Source organism: Glycine soja, chromosome 18 (assembly GCF_004193775.1).
Source record: "Glycine soja cultivar W05 chromosome 18, ASM419377v2, whole genome shotgun sequence".
Lineage (NCBI taxonomy): Eukaryota > Viridiplantae > Streptophyta > Magnoliopsida > Fabales > Fabaceae > Glycine > Glycine soja.
Genome location: NC_041019.1, coordinates 16,363,677 through 16,387,778, shown reverse-complemented (window position 1 = coordinate 16,387,778; position 24,102 = coordinate 16,363,677). Strand labels below are relative to the sequence as shown.

The 24,102-nt window shown below is 34.6% G+C and overlaps 1 protein-coding gene and 1 pseudogene across 1 annotated transcript; one reads left to right on the top strand and one right to left on the bottom strand.

Annotated features, from left to right (window-relative positions):
• The first annotated feature begins 5,469 nt into the window (after positions 1 to 5,469).
• LOC114396083 (AP2-like ethylene-responsive transcription factor At1g16060) lies at positions 5,470 to 8,273 on the top strand. The gene is made up of 8 exons (XM_028357973.1): positions 5,470 to 5,737; positions 6,171 to 6,253; positions 6,396 to 6,404; positions 6,502 to 6,590; positions 6,679 to 6,752; positions 6,843 to 6,893; positions 6,991 to 7,067; positions 7,466 to 8,273. The coding sequence occupies exons 1-8, from the start codon at positions 5,502 to 5,504 to the stop codon at positions 8,065 to 8,067; spliced, it is 1,221 nt and encodes a 406-aa protein (XP_028213774.1). The 5' UTR covers positions 5,470 to 5,501; the 3' UTR covers positions 8,068 to 8,273.
• A 1,135-nt stretch (positions 8,274 to 9,408) lies between these two features.
• Positions 9,409 to 24,102, bottom strand: part of LOC114397011 — a 38,381-nt pseudogene continuing 23,687 nt past the window's right edge.

The window sequence follows — 24,102 nt, the reverse complement described above, 5'->3', positions numbered from 1 at the left end:
AGACCATTATAGAATCAAAACACAAATAGCACACAGGGAGTGAGTTATCACATTCCTAACTAATAAAGAGAAATGAAACAACATAGGTATACATATCATATGAATGAAATATAACTCACTTAAACACAGCTCACGTCATTCCACTACTTATTGCGTGACATCACATCTCAACATTATACATCTCACACATTTTCACATCATTCACGTACTCAAGAATCAAAACACGATATCACTCAACCAATCAATATCGACCAATACACAAGCGTTATGCAACAAATATACTAAGACTCAATCTTATATGCAATGTGGTACCATGTCAGTGAAAAACCTCATCAAGCGCCTAGGAGTACACGACAAGACAGACCATACACTATCATAGGGAGACTAGTCAGGGTTACTCTATTTTGCGAGAACGCTTCAATCATATGGGATCAACATAGGCTTCAAGGAACATTCAAGCCGAGTATATTTACCTCAAGGCCTACACTTTGAAGAGTTCATCAAGGTCTCTCCCTCCTGATTCAGGTCCAACGCAGAAAATATTTTAACACACAGACTCTATCTATGAACTGTACAAAACACACATGACTCCTTAATTATTCTCAAAATAATTTTAACTCGTCTCGCCTTAAAGTAATTAAACTCGTCGGGTTCCCACAGTGGATCCCATCACAATACTCATTGTGCATTAACTCATTGCCCTTAAAGGGTCTTATAATCGTATGATTGTATGATTCATAGCTCACAATATCTCAATACACATATGTGATCTCACAATTTAACATATACTCAACTTGTCACTTACGCATAGTATGACACTTCCATAATCCCAATACAACATGTTATCACGCCTCATGCATTATATGCATGTCACACAATAATAACATTAATATGTTATGTTCATATGGTTAAATCCCTCAAATAATTTCACATTATCATATCAAAATCAAAGGTAAAAAATATGAAAACACCAAGAGAACTAAATTTTATCAACCAATTCGCATCAGGGCATCAATTGGCCCATCAAACATAATAATCTCATAATTATGATCGTAAAGGCATAATTAAAATGCATAAAACACCCCAAAATTAACCCCAATTTGATCTGCTAAGGATCCTTACACATGTTCACTCTAATCTCAATTGTGACAAACTCATCCCTTACCTCTAAGAGGACTCATGTGTGTAGTCCGACAGTGATAGCGGTGTCTCTAGCGGTTTCCTAAGATTTCTCAAGCTTTCTCTTTGGTTGCTCTATTAGGGTTTCCAAACGTTAGAGAGAAGGAGAAGGGATTGGAGTCTCCATGTCACTATCTCCGTTTGAGGGACATTTTTCTCACCACAAACATTATTTGCAAATCCCAACTGTGGGAATGTGCAAAAATGAGTTCTAAACCTGGTGTTTAAGTTTCACGACGATCCAACAGTTAATGAGTTTGAGATCATAATTTTATTGGGATAGGTACGGGTGTATGCGGGAAAAAAGAGAGCTACGTGTGAGGGACATTTCTCTCACCACATACATTATTTTACAAATTTCAACTATGCGGATGTATGAAAATAAGTTTCGAACTTGGTGTACAAATTTCATGACGATTCAATAGTTAACAAGTTCGGGATCGTAGTTTTACTGGGACATGTTGAGTGTATGCGAGAAAAAGAAAGGATTTTGGGAGAGGGAAAAAGGAAAATGAATTTGAGAGGAAGAGAGAGCGTAGAGACGTATCGTAAATGCAAAAATGACCTAATAATGTCTCTATTTATAGCTAGGGTACTCTTAGCCTATTATTTACTCTACTTTTTTTATTTTATAAAAAAAACTTTATTTTATTCCCTATCAAATGAATAAATAAAATCTCTTTTTTATTTCCTAAGAACATATGTTTATTTTATTTACCTTAAAAATATTATTTTAATTAATAAAATTATTTCTTCTTATTTATTTAATTATAAAAATCTCATTATTTTCCTAAAACTCTATTTTTTTAAATAAAATCATTTTTAATTTATTTTGTGAAAAAATGGGATGTTACACTTGGATGAACATTTGCATTAAATATTCAAAGGATTGACTTAAATGAAGAATATTCCTAGGACCTATATGAAAAAGCTACCCAACTTATTGATTTAAAATTTATTTGAAAAAAATACTAGTGATTTTTGTTTTCGGAATCGGTATTTGCAAGTATGATGAAAGGTGCTTCTCATATTCGTAGGGGTGGGCAAGGGTTAGGTCAGACTGGTTTTGTGACATTTTTTGTTTGATTTGATCAATTTTAATTAGTTTGATGTGGATCAAATTTTATCTAGTTTGGGTTTGTTACCCGATTTGAACCAATTTGATTATGATCAGATTGGTTCGAATTGAGTGATTGGATTAATTCTTAAAAACTAAAAAACTAAAAAAATAGGAATGTGATTATGATAATATGAAATTTAACACATTTAACTCAAACTATTTTTATAATTACTTGTATAATATGAAACTTGTTCCATTTGTTAAAAATTAAACCATGACTTACATTACTATCACTATAGTCATAAAATGAAAAATACAATATTGAGTTGGGCTAAAAAGCCCAAACTCTAAAGGTAAAAAGACAAAAAAAAAAACATAATAAATAATCATGTAGATTGGATTAGATCAAATTCTTAAAATCAAAATTTGTGACTTGATCCCAACATAATACATTTACATTTTTTCAATCCGCTCTAACCCAATCCATTTTTTTTTTTGTTTGGATTGGTTCAAATTCACTAGGTTATCGGATTGGTCCAAATTGGTGTCCACCCTTACAATGTGATACTCCACTTTTTTGGAACAAAAATTATAAATAAAATGTTACATGATATAGACTAGAAGTAAGCAATGTTCAAGAAGCCAGACTTAAGTACATGGACATTAGTGGGTAAGTTTGTTTAAACTTAAAAAATATAAGTTTAAAATAAAAAATATTATATAAGTAATTTTTTAAGAAGCGGATAGGATTTTCCATAAGTAATTCAGACATACACTAAAAAAATAAAAAATATTTATTTCAACAAATAAGTTTAAACAAACTGATCCAATATTTGACTTAAATATGCCCTTAGTCTTTTAAATTTGAGATAAATTTAATTTTAGTCCTCCAAATTTAAAAATGAACGTTTTAGTCCTTATAATTTTTTTAAAAATTGTCTTAATTTGTCTTGTTATCCGAACATCCTTTGCCCAAATGCTTTGAGAATGAATACTTTGAAAGGAAAATACACAAGTGATAGGTTGTTTAATAATAAGAATGGAAAATCAGAGTGAGTTGTCATATAAATGATGTATAATATGTTAAGTTAGGTAAGTGAAAACTCTAACGACATTTTGTTAGATGGACTAAAACAAGATTTTTATAAATTTTAGGAGGTACTAAAAAGATAAAATTTTAAATTTAGGAGACTAAAAACATATTTAAACTTTATAATTTCATGCTAATAAATAATTTTCTTTGATAAATAGAAATGAAATCAAAGGAAAAAAGAAAGACTTTTTTGAAAATGGTAGAATCAAGTTGATGAATCACAAACAAATCATAAAAGTAAACTTAATGTTTCATCTAATTCAAAACTTTAAAAAATTAAAATTATAAATTGTTATCACTTATATGTTGTTCAACTTGTGTATTTTTATATATTGTGGAACTTAACTCACTCTTATACTCCAAGATTATTTTGATTATTTGGTGTAATCATTAATCTTTTCCAAACCAATGTGAAACTAATCACCGAGCAGAATGCAAATCAATAAAAATTGACTTTGAAGTAAATTATCATCGATTTTTTTACAACAATTTGTCAGATTGAGATTTATTTTTTAAGCCACTAATATTCTTGGGAGAAAATCTTTGAAGAGTTAACAGACAATTTTGAGCGAGTTAGATAATTGCTCAGGCAGTGCAATGAAATCCAGCCATCGATTACTCCATGTAAAATGGAATAATTTTGCGTTGATAACATACCTGCTTCCATAGGAATTGTAAACCTCGGCAGAGGGAATAATCTCTTTTTTTCTGTCCTACTCTCTGCTACCCCAGGTAAGAGACCAAGTTGGTTGGAACTTCTACACAAATTGACAATTAGGCAACAAATAAGCACTCTTTATGGACGACATTTACTAGGTCCTTTCCTTTTAACAACTTTCATCATAGACAAATTTTGTTATGCACATTATATATAACACTGATAACAGAATCACTTGTACATATCCCAAGAAACAAAAACTGCACTAAAGACATTTTTCAATACATGCCAAACCCATTTGTCCTATTTCTTTCTGAAAAATGTTTTGATTCGCCAGAAGTTATAATGTCATTGTGTTCTCTTGCTTTGTCATTTCTCAGGACGAGTTAATGCAAGCCCTTTTATTTACTTTTGGGATGAATTGCATTACATGTAAGGTTTATGTAGTGATTTTGTAGTGTGTATATATGGCTAAAATATCCTTATCAAAAGTTTATATATTTATCTTTTCTCTTTTCCTTACAAATATAAGTTTCTTTAATTAGGTAACATTTGACCTGATATTTTGAAACTTTTCTTGTCTTTAAAAGTAGAAATTTCTCTAATTAACTTTGGCAGCTGCTCTATTTTTTAAGTATTTGTTTAATAAAAAAACTACTTTTGTTTTTAAACATTATGTTTGGTCCCAGTTTTCCTTTTAGATTATGTTTGAGAATTGAATTTTAGAAGGAAAGGAAGAGGATACTTTTTTTTAATAAATATTCTCAAATTTGGAAATATTTTAAAAATAAAATAATCGATTAACACAAACTTAAGATTTTAATTTTTTTTGTGAACATTATATAACTCTCCTAATTTAAAATAAAAAACTAAAAATTAGCCTCTATACATTACAAAATTAATCTCTATATCGAAAAACTCACTCTTACAGGTGAGTTGATTCATAAAGAAGCTCAATCACTTCCCATTTTGTTGATTCCCAACAAAATGGGGAGAGAAAAATCACTTTATGGAAGTGATTTATTTAGAGATTTAACGAATAACGGTTGTTTTCTTTTTTTATTCTTACAATAGAATCTTCTCCATCTGAGTATCCTCAGCATAGTCTCGTTTGGTCTCAATTCTATAACACAAGGAAGTGAACAAATTGCGAATAAAATTAAACTCTTGTAGACTTGATAAAATCAATGTATTGTTTTGGATTGTTATCAACTAATTAAACATTGTCTTACATAGAACCAAATGATTTTGTTTATACCTTAATAAGAGTAAGCTTGATGCTAGCTAGATAGATGCAATTGGTTTCGTGGGTTGTGAGCAAATTAAATTTGTTTTATGGTAATGTTATCATCGACAATTTTTGTCTTTGTTCCAAAATCCAGTTTAAACAACAAAATGACAAGTTAGGCATGAAACAACTTTCTTTTGTAGTATATATATAGATAAGTCACAAGCATGAACCATTCCAGGTAAATTACATTGTTGTCTGCTGAGAAAAACAGAAGAGTGAAATGGAGCTTGCACCTGTGAAGTCTGAACTAAGTCCAAGGAGCCATAGGTTGGTCATTATAGATGGTAGTGATGTTATTAGCACGAAGTGTGCCAAAAGGCGGCGAAGAGATTCGTCTATGGCCGTGTTAGGTGGCAATGGACAACAAGGTGAACAGTTAGAAGAACAGAAGCAACTTTGTGGCCAATCAACTGCCACCACTGTGAAGAGAAGCTCAAGGTTCAGGGGAGTTAGCAGGTATGTGACCTTTATAAACTTAACATCTTAGGCCTTATTTGTTTACTGTTTTCAAAAACAGTTTTTTGTTTTCTAAAATTTTTATTTCTCTCTTGAGCACATTTGGAAGTCTTTGTCCCTAGAGTAGTTGAACAAAACATTTGAAAAAAAAAAACAGAAGAGGATGAGAAAACATTTCTCAACTATTTTCTATTTTTGGTTTTTAAAATACTAGTTTTGAAAACAATTTTCAAAACTTTTTAGTAGATTTTGGGCGAGATATTGATTGTTAAGTAGAGTGGGATTGTTTTAAAAATTAGTTTGTAAAACAAAAATCTGAGAAGAAAATAAAAAAAGCCCTTATTCTCTCAGTTTTTTTATTTTTTAACCTTTTTCAGAGCTTTTAGTGATTGCTTTCTGATTTCAAGCTAATTATATTCTTTCTGTGGAGCAGACACAGGTGGACTGGAAGGTTTGAAGCACATCTATGGGATAAAGGGACCTGGAATCCCACTCAGAAGAAGAAAGGAAAGCAAGGTAGATGTTGAACACTTTGTTTACTTCATTTTCATTGCCTATATATTGTTTTTATTTTTTATTTTTGATTGCTCACATCTTGCTCATTGCATTGTGGTCCTGTTTGTCTATGTGGATTTGTTGCTTTGTTGATGTGGAGCAGTATATTTGGGTAAGTACTTCATCTATTTGAATCCACCAGTGTTTTATCTGAATTAAATGATAGATAGAGAAATTAAACTCTTGGGGTAAATTTATGCTTTAACCAGGAGCTTATAATGATGAAGAAGCTGCTGCTAGAGCTTATGATTTGGCTGCACTCAAGTACTGGGGAACATCAACTTTCACAAATTTCCCTGTATGTCTATCATATATGAACTGAATAAGTTATATTGTTGAAGAGTATCTCAGTGAGATCCATTTGTCACATACTGATATTTTTGCAGGTATCTGATTATGAGAAAGAAATTGAGATAATGAAAACTGTAACCAAAGAAGAATACCTTGCTTCATTGAGGAGGTAATCCCATTTCTTCAAGAAGTACTGCCATTAGGACTTTCTTGATTTTTTTTCTTCTAGTTGGATACCCATTTTGTGTTTTTATTGTAGGAGGAGCAGCGGTTTTTCTAGAGGTGTATCAAAGTATAGAGGAGTAGCAAGGTGAAACATATTCTAAATTAAGCAACCAAACCTTATCTTATGTTTCCTACAAAGAAATAGATGGTGCTAAGGTTTTAAGTCTCAAAACTAAATACAGGCATCATCACAATGGAAGATGGGAAGCAAGGATTGGGAGAGTGTTCGGCAACAAGTACCTCTACCTTGGGACTTACAGTGAGTTCACACTCTTAATTCCCATGTTTCTTACAAAAAACACAACTCAAACAACATTGGTTATTTCACTCTACGTACATGTCTAAAGTAAGATGAATTTTGGTAAACAAAGGGACAAAAGATTAGAACTTAGGTAGTGGGCTAACTAGTAAGACTCATTATCCATAACAAGGTTTTAATAAAGGGTTGGTGACCACAGTTTTGGTCGCAATGTCAAGGTTTTTGAGCTATATGTGATTGCAATTAAAGCTGCATTGGTTGGATTTTTCCGTAGTTTCTGGCAATATCAAAGATTGTGATATAATTGTGACCATGACCACAATTTAAAACCGTGGTCCTAATATTTTATAGATAAAGAGCTGCTACCTTATGTACGTGCTCAATGTTTTCCTCTAAAGGTACACAAGAAGAAGCAGCCCGTGCATATGACATTGCAGCAATTGAATACAGAGGCATAAATGCAGTGACAAATTTTGACTTGAGCACCTACATCAGATGGCTAAGACCAGGAACACATCCTACTGCTTCTCATGATCAAAAGCCTAGCACTGATGCTCAACTTTTTGCAACCTCTAACTCCATGCAAACAAGAGGGAACATTGAGGTATCCAACTCCAACATGCATTCATTCCCCTCAGGTGAATTGGACAGTACCAAGAAGCGAGACTTTTCCAAGTACATGAACCCTTTGAGTCCTTGCAACAAGCCATCTTCCCCAACAGCATTAGGACTTCTCCTAAAATCCTCGGTGTTTAGAGAACTGATGCAGAGAAATCTGAACTCTTCTAGTGAAGAAGCTGATGTTGAATTGAAATATCCACAAGAGGGAAATGATGGGGTTGGAGGGATTTATGATAATGACAACACCAGTAACTCTTACTTTTGCTCTTCTAATATCAGCAGATTACCTAACTTGGAGTCATCAGAAGAGTGTCCATTGCCTATGTATCATGGAACTATGCAATCACTATGGAATAGTGCTTTCAACATGTCTAACTGATTGCTTTTGTTATTTTATTTTATTTTTCTGTTAGGAAAACTTGAGAGAAACTATCTCCCTCCTTAGCATACTAGTGGATGTCAAATAATTGCCAAGATGTGCATAACGTCACTTCCACCTTGACTGTTCATAAATCAACAATGTCAAATAAACATTACTGTATTGACTTTAATTTTGAAGCAATATGTGTAAAACTTCTTTAAAAATAAGATATTGTAAGGTCTTTAGAGCTATGGTTAAGGAATATCAAACACCTTCTATTAAATATTGACCTCTTATCAATGATCAAAACCCCTCACTCCTTAAAGTGAAAAACTTGATGCCCTTAGAATAATGAGATAGATTTTGCCTTGTACTACAAGTAATTAAGAACCTAGTTTATTTTGACTTTAGCACAACACTCTTGCCAAACACCAAAGATTTGAATATTTAGCCGTTCAAGATTTCCTCGCATCAAATATCTATAAAATTTGCCCTGGTGTATGTAAGAGGAATACACAACTTGCCCTGTGTTAAATAAACAACTTGCAAAGTGTTTGCTGCATTGAACTTACGACAACATATAAGAGGGTGTTATGAATGTGAATACTTGAAATGGCAATATCGTAAAGACATAACAATATAACGTTGCAAAATGTCTAAATTCTAGATCTCTATCCAAGGCACTTGTAAAAAAGTGGAAATTTCCTTACAACCTAGGTACTCTAGGTATTTTCTTGTATTCCCATTTTTAGATAACTTGATAATAGACTTCATCAAACAAATCAAAATTAGCAAAAAGCTACAGTCGTTTTTTTTTAAATTTTTTGTCAAATATATTTTAAATTTCTCTTTTCTTAAAAAAAAAAAAGGTGTGCCAAAATAGAATTTTAAGGAAAAAGAACTTTTCATAACAAAGAAAACAACAACGAGCTTTTGAAAAGGTTAATTTTAGAACTTTTGATTTCTACTTTTTTTTCCTTTTTTATTTTAAATTTCAAGATCCAACAACACATTGTTCAAGAAATTTTAACCTTAAAATAACATTTAAGGTTTAAAAAATATAAAATTATCGAACAACTTTAAATTTAAAGTTTTTTTTTAATTTTAGCTTCAATTAAGTTTTAAAGTCTAAAAAAGTTAGGCCAAGCAGTAGCTTAATCTTGGTTGGATGGATGGATGATCCAAGAACCACCCCTAAACCTAGCTGAATTTTGTCAAAGTTATGACTAATTGGCATTACTCAATAGGTCCTGTTGCAGATAGGTAAGAGCAAGCATAATATATAAAGCTCTTCTAGCTCCAATTACTATCCATGATAAGATTTAGGTTGAAAAACTTATGTTTGACATGAGTATCTAATTAATCTCGAGGGTGTTCAGTAACAACTGTCCTACTTGGACATGTCCTAATATTATGTCCCTCTTTCTTACACAACCTACATTTGTATGGTCTTCGAGAGGCTGCATTCCTTCTTTTACTAGGAACAACAAAAGAAGGAACAGCTTGAGGGCAGGTCCTGCGGTTATGGCCGAATTGGTGGCATACTTTACACCGATGGTGTTTTATTGTTCTCCCATTGCTAAGGCTTATCTTTAACTTTCTACATGTTCTTCTGTTGTGGCCTTTATCCCCACAGATCCTACACGTGAATCGCCGATCAACCAAGCTATCCTCGAGTTCTGGACAGTTGTGTCTCCTGTGCCCTTCACGTCCACAGTTTTGGCAGTAGAATTTCACACCTGCATTTGAGGGGGGACAAAAATCAAATGAGTATGAAGTTCAACCATGTCTACCAGCAATGAAGTCACAGGTGCAGGGGTATGAAAATGACCCTTCAAGGCCATGCTCCTTTTCTGACGGTTTACTGGATCACTATAGTAAGCTTTCATAATTTTGGAAGAATGCTTTCTTGCTGCAACAGTTCCCTTGGCTTTCTGCATCCATTAGAGAAAATATTTATTGTTCAGAATTTTGTGTCAATATTCTAATGCTTCAAGTACTTACACAATTTACTTACTGACAACCAGAAGTCTTGTGACCCAACACTCAAGTAAGTCATAAAACATGCAAACAAAGAAGGTATTATGCTTGGGCTTTAAAAGATGTTTTATTCCCTACCCTGATTAAAATAGTAGAATTATAGCAATCAAAAACCATTTGAGAGCTTAATTTAGCCAGGACTAAAGAAATTTAATATTGATAAAAACTCAGGTCACTTCCCTATAGAGTAAAAGCTCATTTTTGCCCTTCAAATATATGCGCAACATGGCATTAGCCTTCCATTTATTAGTGACATTAAATTAGTACTTCAAATGATTAATGCCAACAGTGATCTTTCAAGGACCAATCTGATGACAAAATGTGACATTTACAGACGTTTGATATTGCACGTGTTTTTGGAGGACCAATTTGATATATTTATAAATGGTAGATTAATGTGATGTCACACATCTTCGGATGATAAAAATAACGAGTGTTTACTCCTTTACTACATATATCACAGAAAAAATAAACACACAGAAAATTTCTTTTTGAAGCCATATTTTATTTTGTGGATATTCCTCGTAGATCAAAACCAGTGAATCCTAAATGTCAATGCATAAAATATTAACTTGTAAACAAGAATGCAACAAAAATTACTATGAAGGATGCAATCATTTTGTAATATAAGAGAGATGACATTAATAAAATACAAATCCTGGCAATTTAAACCTTAATAGCAGCCACACGCTGTGCCTGAAGCTTGGGATCCTGATGGATAATCTTCATTTTCTGTTGCTAATTAAATAGACCAGTTTTGGCATTGAGACTCTGCAATCATTCAACTAAACAAAGACATTTAAATTTGTAACCTTAACAGCATCTATAAATTCTTTTTCTTAGTGTATCACATTAATACAGCAGTAAACACTGTTACAAATCAAGCTTGAACTAGAAAATCACCACACATAGATCTGCACATTAGGTGCAGTAGCTATCGAGATAAAGAAAAACAGAGACTATTGCTCGAGAAGAAAAGAGGAAAAGCTTATGAACAAGAAAGCAAAGAAATTGAGTAAGATGATCAAAACAAGCTTCTGTTATTCATTGAGCAAAAGGAACTTATATACAGATTGAGAATAGATCCAGAAACTAACACAAAAGCAGTTACAAAGTTTGTTACAAATCTGTTAGAGTTCAAAATGAATTTGGCGGGAAATGACAGCTTGATTAAGAGCCTCCTTAAGCTGGGAATAGATGTTCATCATTCCCAGCTTGTAAATCATGAATTTGAATGAAGCTGGCTGCAAGGCTTTGGTAAATGCATCGGCTAGCTGCATAGAGGACCAGACTAGTAACAATTTCAGAAGACCACTCAAACATTTCTCCCTAACAATGTGACAATCCAATTCAATGTGCTTAGTTCTCTCATGGAATACTTGGTTGGAAGCAATTTGGATTGCTGAATTATTATCATAGAAGAGGTTTGCTGGTTGATTAAATGAAATGCGAAACTCCAAGAGGAGATAAGTGAGCCATTGGATCTCACAAGTAGTTGCTGCTAGTGCTCGATACTCTGCCTCAGATGAGCTACGAGAAACAGTCGATTGTTTCTTAGATTTCCATGAAATGAGAGAATTTCCAAGAAAAATTGAGTAACCAGTAATGGAGCGCCTGGTATCACGACATCCAGCCCAATCAGAGTCGCTAAAGGCTTGAATATGAATGGATCCTGAAGTTGGGTAGAATAGGCCTTGTCCTGGTGATCCTTTCAGATATCGCAAAACCCGCGAGGCAGCCTTCTGGTGATCTATGGTTGGGACATTCATGAATTGACTAAGTTGCTGGACAACATAGGAAATGTCTGGCCTGGTATTAGTTAAGTATATAAGTCTGCCAATTAATCTTCGATAGGAAGAAGCAGCTGTAGCTGGCAGGGGGTCACCTTGGCTTTGAAGATGAGTAGTACAATCCATTGGTGTAGCAGCTGGACGACAAGCTAACATACTAGAATCAGAGAGAATATCTAGAGTATACTTTCTCTGGCATAAGTGGATGCCTTGAGGAGATCGAGCCACTTCAATTCCAAGGAAGAACTTCAAATTACCTAGATCTTTAATCTTGAAAACAGCATCTAGTAATGAAGTGATCTGATTGATTCTTTTAATGTCATTCCCAGTTAGAACTATGTCATCTACATAGACTAGGATTGCTGTAAAACTCTCATTATTGAAGAAAAAGAACAAGGAATGGTCTAATGATGCTTGAGTAAACCCATTATTCAGAAGAAGGGTGGACAATCTATGAAACCACTGTCTACTAGCTTGCTTAAGGCCATAGAGTGATCTGTTTAATCGACATACTTGATTGGAATGAGGGACTACCATTCCTGGTGGCAATTGCATATAAACCTCCTCATTCAATTCCCCATGAAGAAAGGCATTATTTACATCTAATTGCCTAAGATGCCAGCCATTTATGGCAGCTAAGGCCAAAACCAACCTGACAGTAGTAAGTTTGGCAACTGGAGAAAATGTGTCCAAGAAATCTAGCCCTTACATTTGTGTATATCCTTTAGCTACTAATCGGGCCTTGTACCTCTCAATAGATCCATCTGCATGATATTTAACCTTGTAAACCCACCTGCAGCCTATTACTTTCTTGTTATGTGGTAATTCTGTCAGAGTCCATGTATTATTCGATTGGAGAGCTTCTAACTCAGCTTTCATTGCCTTAAGCCAGCAGTCATGCTGAGATGCTTCAGTGTATGTCTTTGGTTCAACAGTTGTGGAGATGGATAAGGCAAAATGTTTGTGGGATGGAGACAATCTAGAATAGGACAAAACTGAATCAAGAGGATGAGTTACCTCTTGCCTGGATGCATCACTGAAGCTGATATTGGATTGAGTGTATTAGTTGAATTGAGAAATGTGTGGTAATCAGTAAGGAATGTGGGGGTTTTCCTATCTCTTGTTGACCTCCGTAGGACTGGTTCAGATGGCATAGAGGTATTTGAGGGGTTAAAAGCAGGTGTATCAAATGAATATTGTTCAGACTGGAATGGTGTAGGAGAAACTATGGGTGGTATTGGTTGTGTTTCAATTTCTTGGGTTGTATGATGTAAAGGAAAATGATTTTCATATAAAACCACATTTCTGGATGTTGTTAAACCATTTGTGTGGAGATTGTAAACTAAAAATACTTTTGTATTTGGTTGAAAGCCTAGAAACACACATGGATGGCCTTTTGGGTCCAGCTTCTTCCTATTGGCTGACAGTGTGGAAATGTAACATAGGCATCCAAAAACTTTAAGATTTGATATATCACATGGTTTTCCAAAAATTATTTCATATGGAGATGCATCTTTCAAAAAGGGAGTAGGTATGCAATTAATTAAATGAGTTGCATGAGTCAAAGCAAATGACCAGAAACTATGAGGCAAATCTGCTTGAAATAGAAGGGCCCTTGTTACATTCAATAAATGCTGGTGCTTTCTTTCTACAATTCCATTGTGTTCAGGTGTTTCAACACATGTGGTTTGATGCACAATACCTTTTGAGCTATAAAAATCATTCATAAGAAATTCTACCCCATTATTAGTTCTTATAACTTTAACTTTACTATCAAATTGATTATGAACTAAAATAATGAAATCCTGAATATGTTTTCTAGCCTCAGCTTTGGTATGCATCAAAAATGTCCAAGTGAATCGTGTGTGATGATCAACCACTGTTAGAAAATACCTATGTCCTAGCATTGATGTTTTTGCACATGGTCCCCAAATATCTATGTGTAAAACTTCAAAACTACATGATGCATATGTACTTCTATTTAAAAAAAGAAGCCTTTTATGCTTAGCATAATGACATGCATTGCAAACTAAATCTTTATTGAATTTCAGAAAGGGATAAGTGCCTTGCATTTTCTGTAATCTTTCAAAAGACAGGTGTCCTAATCTAGAATGCCATAGATCTATTGGTATGATGGTACAATTTGGATGAACAATTTCTGTTTCAATACTACAAGTGGTTGGTCTGGTTGGAGTGAGATAGTATAATCCATTTCTCATTTCAACTATACCAATCTTGGCTTGAGTGAGTGCATCCTGCATTAAACATGAATCAGAGGAGAAAATGAGCTTGCAATGGTTTGTAGAAACCAACTTAGATATTGAGATCAAGTTAAAAGAAAAAGCTGGAACATATAGAACTGAAAACAAAACTATTGAGTCAGAAATGCATACATCACCCGAATGTGTAGCTGACACATGGCGACCATTGGGAAGCTTAACTAGGATTGGAGGATTCAATTTTGTATATGATTTAAAAGAACTAAGAGATGCCGACACATGGTCTGTTGCACCTGAATCTAAGACCCAAGTGCAGTGTGTGCATGTGTTATTCACAAAGAATGGGTGCTTACCATGGACTGGTGTTGTATCAACTGAACAAGAGGCAATCTGTTTTGAACTGCTAGACATAGTGTCTGAACTCCCTTCACTTAGTTGCTGGATTAAGGCAAGTAGAGCTTTGTATTGCTCAGGTGAAAATCGAATTTCTTTGGGCTCAATTTCCTGTGTTTGATCATTGGTGATTGCTTCATCTCCTGTCACCAAGCTATTTGCACTGCTCCTTGAATTAGAAAACTTAAAACCTGGTGGAAATCCATGTTTCTTATAGCAAACCTCAATTGTATGGCCTGTTTTCCCACAGTAAGTGCAGATCTTATTATTTCTAAAGCTATTCTTCTTGTTCCTCTCATTACTACCCGAAGGCATGCCATGCTTTTTATAACATACACTTTCAGTATGTCCAGTCTGTAACATCCCAATTTTTCGTAAATAAATTTAAAAAGCTTTTTAGTAATAAATAAATAAATAAATAAATATAGAGCAAATAATAGGCTGAGTACCCTAGGTATAAATAGTTATGTTAAGTCAGCTGCCTCTTTTTGGCCTCATTTTCGTTTTTCCCCTTGTCCTCTCAAAACCCTTTCTTTTTCCCGCAGCCCACCAAACCAGTATCAGAAAAACGACGATCTCGAATCCGTTCACCGTTGGATCGTCGTGAAATTTGAGTATCATGTTCGCAAGACAATTCCGAGCATTCTCACCGTTGGTAATTTCGATATCATGTCTGAACTAAGAGAAAAACCCTTCGCATTGTAGCCTTTTTCTTTCCCGCAGAAACCCAGAGCTGTTTTGGTAAAACTACGATCCTGGTTTCGTTAACTGTTGGATTATTGTGAAATTTGGATATGTTGTTCGAAATTCAATTCCGCACGCTTCCACCGTTGGGATTTGCGAGATAATATTCGTGGAGTGAGAAAAAGGAATCGTATGAAGACAGTACAAGTGGAGGTTTCAATCTCTTCTCCGTCTCTCTGACGTTTGGGAATTCTATCGGAGCAGTCGGATGAATAATTGAAAGAATTTCCGGGAACCGCTAGAGATGTTGCTATCGCTGGCTGAAGACACGTGAGCCCGCTTAGAGGTAAGGGATGAGTTATTCACAGTTGGGGATTAGTGAGAACATGTGTAGGGATCCTTAGAGGATTAAATTGGGATTTTATTTTGGGATGTTTGTTAAATTGCAATTTTTCCTTTATGATTATAAATAAAATATTGATGTCCTGATGAAAATTGCTTGATAAATTGTGCTCTTGATATTTGTATATTTGGACCTATGATTTGGATATAATTGTGTAATATTATTTGAGGGGTTTTAGTCCTCATGTTGTGATAGTCTTTTATATAAATTGTTATATTGAGGATATGAAATGATAATTCAAATTGTGAGTATGTGATGAATTGTAGAATAACATGTTGCTTTGGGATTATAATATTGTTATTGAGATTGAGTATAAGTGTAAAGTTGAACATGTGTTAATTTGTGAGATACGTGTAAACATGTGATGGTGGATTGTGACACTATGAGATGTGAAATTGTGAATGAGTTCTAGTTGTGGATAAGTGTGTAGTTAACACTTGATGTGAAATTACTTGTGTTGTAAGCTATGAATTGTACAATACCCGACCAGCGTTATCTTGAGAAAAGCGTTGATGCGCAGTGTTAAAGAGAAAATGTAGGTTTCCTATTTAGGAACCAGTGTTAAATCGTAGCGCAATTGTGTTGAACGTGTTTAAAACACGAGTGTAAGGTCGTAGGTATTGTATAATTCATGAGCAGTGTCTGCATGTAAAAAAAATTATTTTAGGGGTTGGACCTGAATCAGGAGGGAGAGGCCCTGACGGACTCTTCGGAGTGTAGGCCTTGGGGGTCACCGGGTTTGAGTGCTCCTTTAAGCCTATGCTGATCTCATATGGTTGGAGCATTCTCGCAAAACATCGTGACCCTGACTGGTCTCCCTATGATCTTACTTAGTGAGAGTGACCTGACAAACCCATTGTGTGGTGTATCTTGTTATGTACTCCTAAGCGCCCCAGGGTGGTTTTTCACTGACATGGTACCACATTGCATATAGAATTGAGTCTTAGCATAACTATTGCATATGCTTGCTAATTGATGTGTTATTATATCTTGATCGAAGTGTGGGATTCTTGTGTAATGTGATTGATAATTGAAAAGTGAATTTTGAATGACGAAGTGGTGAAGTTACGTGAGCTATGTTTAAGCAAGTGGTATCTCATTTATATAATACATATATTTAATTGTCTTGTTTCTCTATTAGCTAGGAATGTGATAACTCACTCCCTGTGTGTTGTTGTGTTTGGATCCTGTGATGATCTTGAACTTGTGTTCGGGGGAGCAGATGAATAGGTGGATGACTATGAAGAACCTCATGCTAGAGGACACGGGAACACCACGCTCTGATAGGATGTGACATTAGGATATATGTTCTATATTAATTGTATGAGACTTATATGACTTTCTTTGAGTCGAGATGACTTTATTATTTATTTGGACAAGTTTGAATATGATGTAGAAGAAAGTGAATGTGAGCCTTTTACCCATTTGAAAAGCTTGTATTTAAAAATGTTTTAAAAATACTTTTAATTAATATTTGAATTTTTATTCCTTTATTAATATATATGTGAGGGGTAGAGAGTGTCACATTTAGTGGTATCAGAGCAGGTCGAACCTTTCGGCCAGTGTGTTATGTGCTTACCATATTCTGGTGTGCACTCTGTGTGGTTACTTATGAGTACTTTTGTTGAGCATGCTTAAATTTTTACTTGTATTTTCTCCTACATGATTAAATAAGACTTAATAATAATGCTTGTATGTGCGTTGCATCCTTAATGTCTGTTATACCATAAATCCACTGTTGAGTCATGAGTTATGAGACTGGTCATCTCTATAATTTGTGAAGTGCGGTTTGACATTATGGTAAGCCGTTAGGTGATGCAAGAAGCCTTGATACTGATGGATAATGCTTTAATGAGCCCTTATCTTCTTGCTTGTATGTTGTTAATAAACTTATTTCTATCTTGATGTGTGGATTAGTGTTGTGAAAACCTTTTGAACCATATATATGTCTTGGATGAGTATGTCTTTCTTGATGTGTAAACACATGACTACTTAACTCACTTTATTTTGTGTGTAGTCATGAATGTAGTAGTTGAAGTTTGTGATTCTTTAATACATCCTTATTAACTATTAAATTCTTACTTCTTATATGTACGTTGTATACTTATTATAAGAACCTTATAATTCTGGGTATGTTAGTAGTATGGTGTTTTGCCTTAATTGCATAGATAGTATGGTTGTTCGTGATTTCTTGTTCTTAGCAATGTTGATACTCTATAGTTCGAGGACTCGTATCGAGATATATTTTATATAGAATACTCTTTTGACCATACCTTTTTATTCTAGTGTAAACTATTCTTTGTGTTGCGTACTTAAGTCGAGTAATTCGATTTCACTTGCAAGCTTGAGTATAATTCATTGTTTGTGTTATGAGCCTACATCAAATAATTGGATTATTGATGTTTCTGTCACGATCAAGTGATAGTTGATATCTCCATATGTGCGTACACTGTGATTATGTTTTCGTTTCTAGAATTCATTTGGAGTATCTACTGTTGATTCTAGATGAGTGATCCTTCTTGATTTAAAATTATTGTCTCCTAATCAATCGAGTGTTCATCTTATTATTGGCTGCTCATCTTCCAATCATGTCTAGTTAAACTGCTTGATAATCTTTCTTGTTGTTACTTCTAATACGAATAAAGAGAGACTTCGCCTTTGACAATCATGTTAAGATGTTTTGAGAGGAAATACTTGAGTAGACATTATCATTGTTACCTATAGACGAAAGTCAAACTTAGTAAGACGTGTACCTGTGTTCCTTGAGGATATGCTTAGTTACCACCTAAGTGCAAGATTGAGAATCTTATAAGTGTAGTACCCATAGAAACTTGTAACCGTAGTTCGTGGGAAATATCTAGTGTAGAGTTGTTGGAGAACATAGTCTAGTTGGAAAAGTTATGAAGTATAGTTAAGAGGTTTAATGTGGAACCTTAAGAAGAGAGTAAGGTAGTTAGTAAGACATTAATTGTTAAGCATAGAAGGATTCAAGAGTGAGTGTTCTTGCGTAAGGTAGGTGACCTAAAAGATTATTGATGATAGTTGTATGATTAGCAAAATAAATATTAGTTCTTTTTACCTTAATATGGAAAAAGTTTGTTGATGCATTAAGAAATACCTTAGTACCTATTGTGACCTCTATGTGTACCTGGTCATGTCATAATATGATTGATGTCTATGTGTGTTTGTGGAATGCGTGATAGGATCTCTCACCCTGAGTTAGCTCTTGTTGTGGTTTTGATGATTAGTGTTTAGTATGTTTCCAGTTAAGTTGAATTATGATGTGCATTATAAGGTTGTTATAGACCCTTGGACATCATGTTCCGAGCTAAGAGTTTTGTTATGCATTTTAGTTAGATGAAGATGACCCTTAAAGTATGCTACGTCTAGGTGAAAGATAACTACAAATCCTTCTTGGGCAGAAGTTGTTTTGAGATGAGAGGAAACCTAAGATTAAGATGAAATGCTCTTAACTAGTAGTCGAACCAAAAGGTTATTTTAGGACTCATTGGATTAACCTTAATGCTTGCTGGAGATGACTTAAGTAAGTTTAAGTTTTTGAGTGAGATCCTTGTAAGGAGTAAGCCATAAGTTCATAGAGAAGTCGACCATTGTAAATTGTTGAGTGCTATCTTAGTCGCGTAGGTCCTTATTGGAGTAGTAAAATATTTGAAATAATTTTTAAGTTTAGAGGAGTGCTTGTAGGAGGACAAATAGTGATCAATGTTTATTGACAACTTAAGACTTATGAAAAGATTTATCCTATATGTGAGTTAGAATAGGTAACCATGGGGTTCACCATAATATTTTGGGAGACATTACCGTTAGTTTGATACATTGTGAGGATCTTTGGAGCTGAATCCGAGATAAAAGAGATGTGTAAAATTCTCAAGAATCTTGTTGTGAGTTTAGTTTTAAACGTTAGAACTAGCTTAGTAGTTAGAGTTTGAATAGGAAACCGATGATATGACTAGTGTCCTAGTTATAGAGTTAGATATCGTAAACAACAGTTGAAATCTCAACTTCAAGTGCAAAGTTATAGGGTGACATGATGAGCATAAATGTGTGAAGATTACCTCAAGGTGAACAAACTTACAAAAGTAGGGAGTAATCTGTATTGCTTATCTAATTAGCACCCAGTTAGTATCAAGTAGGCAACCTTAGAGTTGAATCGTTACCATTCTTGAACCTAAGTGAGAGTTATGAGTCAAGTATACGAAAGTGAGAAAGATCATGTTGAAGGAAGAGGCTTAGACTCAAGGGTAGGCAAATCATGTATTCTCGATAGTCATCGTGAACTAGGATTGGTAGAGTGTGAGAGTCTCGAAACTCATTATCTTTCTAGAACCGTCCGATGTTCGAAAAAGAGTCGACCATGTGATCAGTCACGTCTCCTTGTGTTTGTTTGTTCTTTTCAATTTGTCATTAGTGTCTCCTATGATATTATTCTACTCCAAATAGTATGTCATTCACATTCTATTATAGTTGAGATGTCACTCTCGTGAGAAGACTTACTTATATAATACTATCATTGAGTAAACGAGAATCACCGGATTTAATAGTTAAGTGCAGAGGAGTCTTGTGATCAGAGTAACAGAAAAAGAGTTTCAACTTGACACACATCTTGATATTGAGTATCATATGCGTGATATCTTTTTCTCGATCTTTCGGCAAGTTTCGGGGACGAAACTTCTTTTAAGAGGGGTGGAATTGTAACATCCCAATTTTTCGTAAATAAATTTAAAAAGCTTTTTAGTAATAAATAAATAAATAAATAAATATAGAGCAAATAATAGGCTGAGTACCCTAGGTATAAATAGTTATGTTAAGTCAGCTGCCTCTTTTTGGCCTCATTTTCGTTTTTCCCCTTGTCCTCTCAAAACCCTTTCTTTTTCCCGCAGCCCACCAAACCAGTATCAGAAAAACGACGATCTCGAATCCGTTCACCGTTGGATCGTCGTGAAATTTGAGTATCATGTTCGCAAGACAATTCCGAGCATTCTCACCGTTGGTAATTTCGATATCATGTCTGAACTAAGAGAAAAACCCTTCGCATTGTAGCCTTTTTCTTTCCCGCAGAAACCCAGAGCTGTTTTGGTAAAACTACGATCCTGGTTTCGTTAACTGTTGGATTATTGTGAAATTTGGATATGTTGTTCGAAATTCAATTCCGCACGCTTCCACCGTTGGGATTTGCGAGATAATATTCGTGGAGTGAGAAAAAGGAATCGTATGAAGACAGTACAAGTGGAGGTTTCAATCTCTTCTCCGTCTCTCTGACGTTTGGGAATTCTATCGGAGCAGTCGGATGAATAATTGAAAGAATTTCCGGGAACCGCTAGAGATGTTGCTATCGCTGGCTGAAGACACGTGAGCCCGCTTAGAGGTAAGGGATGAGTTATTCACAGTTGGGGATTAGTGAGAACATGTGTAGGGATCCTTAGAGGATTAAATTGGGATTTTATTTTGGGATGTTTGTTAAATTGCAATTTTTCCTTTATGATTATAAATAAAATATTGATGTCCTGATGAAAATTGCTTGATAAATTGTGCTCTTGATATTTGTATATTTGGACCTATGATTTGGATATAATTGTGTAATATTATTTGAGGGGTTTTAGTCCTCATGTTGTGATAGTCTTTTATATAAATTGTTATATTGAGGATATGAAATGATAATTCAAATTGTGAGTATGTGATGAATTGTAGAATAACATGTTACTTTGGGATTATAATATTGTTATTGAGATTGAGTATAAGTGTAAAGTTGAACATGTGTTAATTTGTGAGATACGTGTAAACATGTGATGGTGGATTGTGACACTATGAGATGTGAAATTGTGAATGAGTTCTAGTTGTGGATAAGTGTGTAGTTAACACTTGATGTGAAATTACTTGTGTTGTAAGCTATGAATTGTACAATACCCGACCAGCGTTATCTTGAGAAAAGCGTTGATGCGCAGTGTTAAAGAGAAAATGTAGGTTTCCTATTTAGGAACCAGTGTTAAATCGTAGCGCAATTGTGTTGAACGTGTTTAAAACACGAGTGTAAGGTCGTAGGTATTGTATAATTCATGAGCAGTGTCTGCATGTAAAAAAAATTATTTTAGGGGTTGGACCTGAATCAGGAGGGAGAGGCCCTGACGGACTCTTCGGAGTGTAGGCCTTGGGGGTCACTGGGTTTGAGTGCTCCTTTAAGCCTATGCTGATCTCATATGGTTGGAGCATTCTCGCAAAACATCGTGACCCTGACTGGTCTCCCTATGATCTTACTTAGTGAGAGTGACCTGACAAACCCATTGTGTGGTGTGTCTTGTTATGTACTCCTAAGCGCCCCAGGGTGGTTTTTCACTGACATGGTACCACATTGCATATAGAATTGAGTCTTAGCATAACTATTGCATATGCTTGCTAATTGATGTGTTATTATATCTTGATCGAAGTGTGGGATTCTTGTGTAATGTGATTGATAATTGAAAAGTGAATTTTGAATGACGAAGTGGTGAAGTTACGTGAGCTATGTTTAAGCAAGTGGTATCTCATTTATATAATACATATATTTAATTGTCTTGTTTCTCTATTAGCTAGGAATGTGATAACTCACTCCCTGTGTGTTGTTGTGTTTGGATCCTGTGATGATCTTGAACTTGTGTTCGGGGGAGCAGATGAATAGGTGGATGACTATGAAGAACCTCATGCTAGAGGACACGGGAACACCACGCTCTGATAGGATGTGACATTAGGATATATGTTCTATATTAATTGTATGAGACTTATATGACTTTCTTTGAGTCGAGATGACTTTATTATTTATTTGGACAAGTTTGAATATGATGTAGAAGAAAGTGAATGTGAGCCTTTTACCCATTTGAAAAGCTTGTATTTAAAAATGTTTTAAAAATACTTTTAATTAATATTTGAATTTTTATTCCTTTATTAATATATATGTGAGGGGTAGAGGGTGTCACACAGTCCTTCCACAATAATTGCAAACCAGTTTTGCTGCATTAACCAGGCTAGGTTTCATTTCTATGTTGTTAACATTTATCAAACTATTTCCAAGCTGCCTCTCCTGCTGTGCAACATAGGAAAAAATTCTAGAAATCTCTGGAAGTGGATCCATGAGAAGTACATGTGATCTTACATTTCCAAATTGCTCATTCAAACCTCTAAGAAACTGAATTGTCCGATCCTCTCATTTTCTCTGTGCTACAGTTTTAAGTGCTATACAAGTGCATCGTGAACTACATGTACATGTAGGATAAAGCCTAAAATTCTCTAACTCATCCCATATTATGCGTAATTTTGTAAAATATTCTGTAACTAAGAGGTTACCTTGTCTAATCGAAGCTGCTTCCTATTGAAGGTCTGAAATCCTGAGTAAATCGCTTAGTGCATATCTGGATTTTAGATCTTTCCAGATCTCTTCAGCCTTATCCATCCATAGAATGCTTTGTCTAATTTTTGTAGACACAGAATGTACAATCCATGAGACTACCATGTTGTTGCTCCTCTTCCAAGCTCCATAGGTCCGATCAGTTTTCAATGGCTCAGCTGTTCCTCCATCAACAAACTCAAGTTTATTTTTGGCACTCAAAGCAGTCATCATTGATCTGCTCCATGAGTGATAATTTGTGGAATCAAGAACTGGAGATACAAGCAAAACCACGGGATTCTCGCTTGGATGCAAGTAAAGGAAGCTGTCTATGGCTGGGATGTGTGTATCTCTTTCACTCATTGTCATAATCGAAGATCAAAGCCAGATGAAACTCAAAACAGAGGTGAAGAAAGGATAAATTGCTTCGGAAACTTCTCTTGATTGCGCAGCAGAGCTCTTTGAAGAGCTCTGATACCATGTCACAAATCAAGCTTGAACTAGAAAATCACCACGCACAGATTTGCACATTAGGTGCAGTAGCTATCGAGATAAAGAAAAACATAGGCTATTGCTCGAGAAGAAAAGAGGAAAAGCTTATGAACAAGAAAGCAAAGAAATTGAGCAAGATGATCAAAACAAGCTTCTGTTATTCATTGAGCAAAAGGAACTTATATACAGATTGAGAATAGATCCAGAAACTAACACAAAAGCAGTTACAAAGTTTGTTACAAATCTGTTAGAGTTCCAAATGAATTTGGCGGGAAATGACAGCTTGATTAAGAAACACAAGGAAGGAGAAAACAGTGCATGGAATTTAAATCACTAGTTCACAATATAATTATAATTGCCCTCTATCCTACATATACTTGTGCATATATGTCCATGTAGAACAAGAAGTTAATGCTCAAGTCTTTTACCCAGATATAGGTTAATGCTTCTGCAAGATAAGACGTGTTCTTATCAATTGTATGAGACACAAAAAATTGTCATTCAATTCTTTGCATAGATGTATTCTCTATATGTAACATCTCAATTTTCGTAAATTAATTTAAAAAGCTTTTTAGTAAAAATAAATAAATATAGAGCAAATAATAGGCTGAGTACACTAGGTATAAATAACTATCTTAAGTCAGATGCCTCATTTTC

Bases quoted from the DNA above. Each gene is read 5' to 3' on its own strand.
- LOC114396083 (XM_028357973.1), top strand. From the start codon at position 5,502: ATGGAGCTTGCACCTGTGAAGTCTGAACTAAGTCCAAGGAGCCATAGG. The intron at 6,753-6,842 runs GTAATCCCATTT...TTTTTATTGTAG, and splicing joins TACCTTGCTTCATTGAGGAG to GAGGAGCAGCGGTTTTTCTA. The intron at 7,068-7,465 runs GTGAGTTCACAC...TTTCCTCTAAAG, and splicing joins CCTCTACCTTGGGACTTACA to GTACACAAGAAGAAGCAGCC.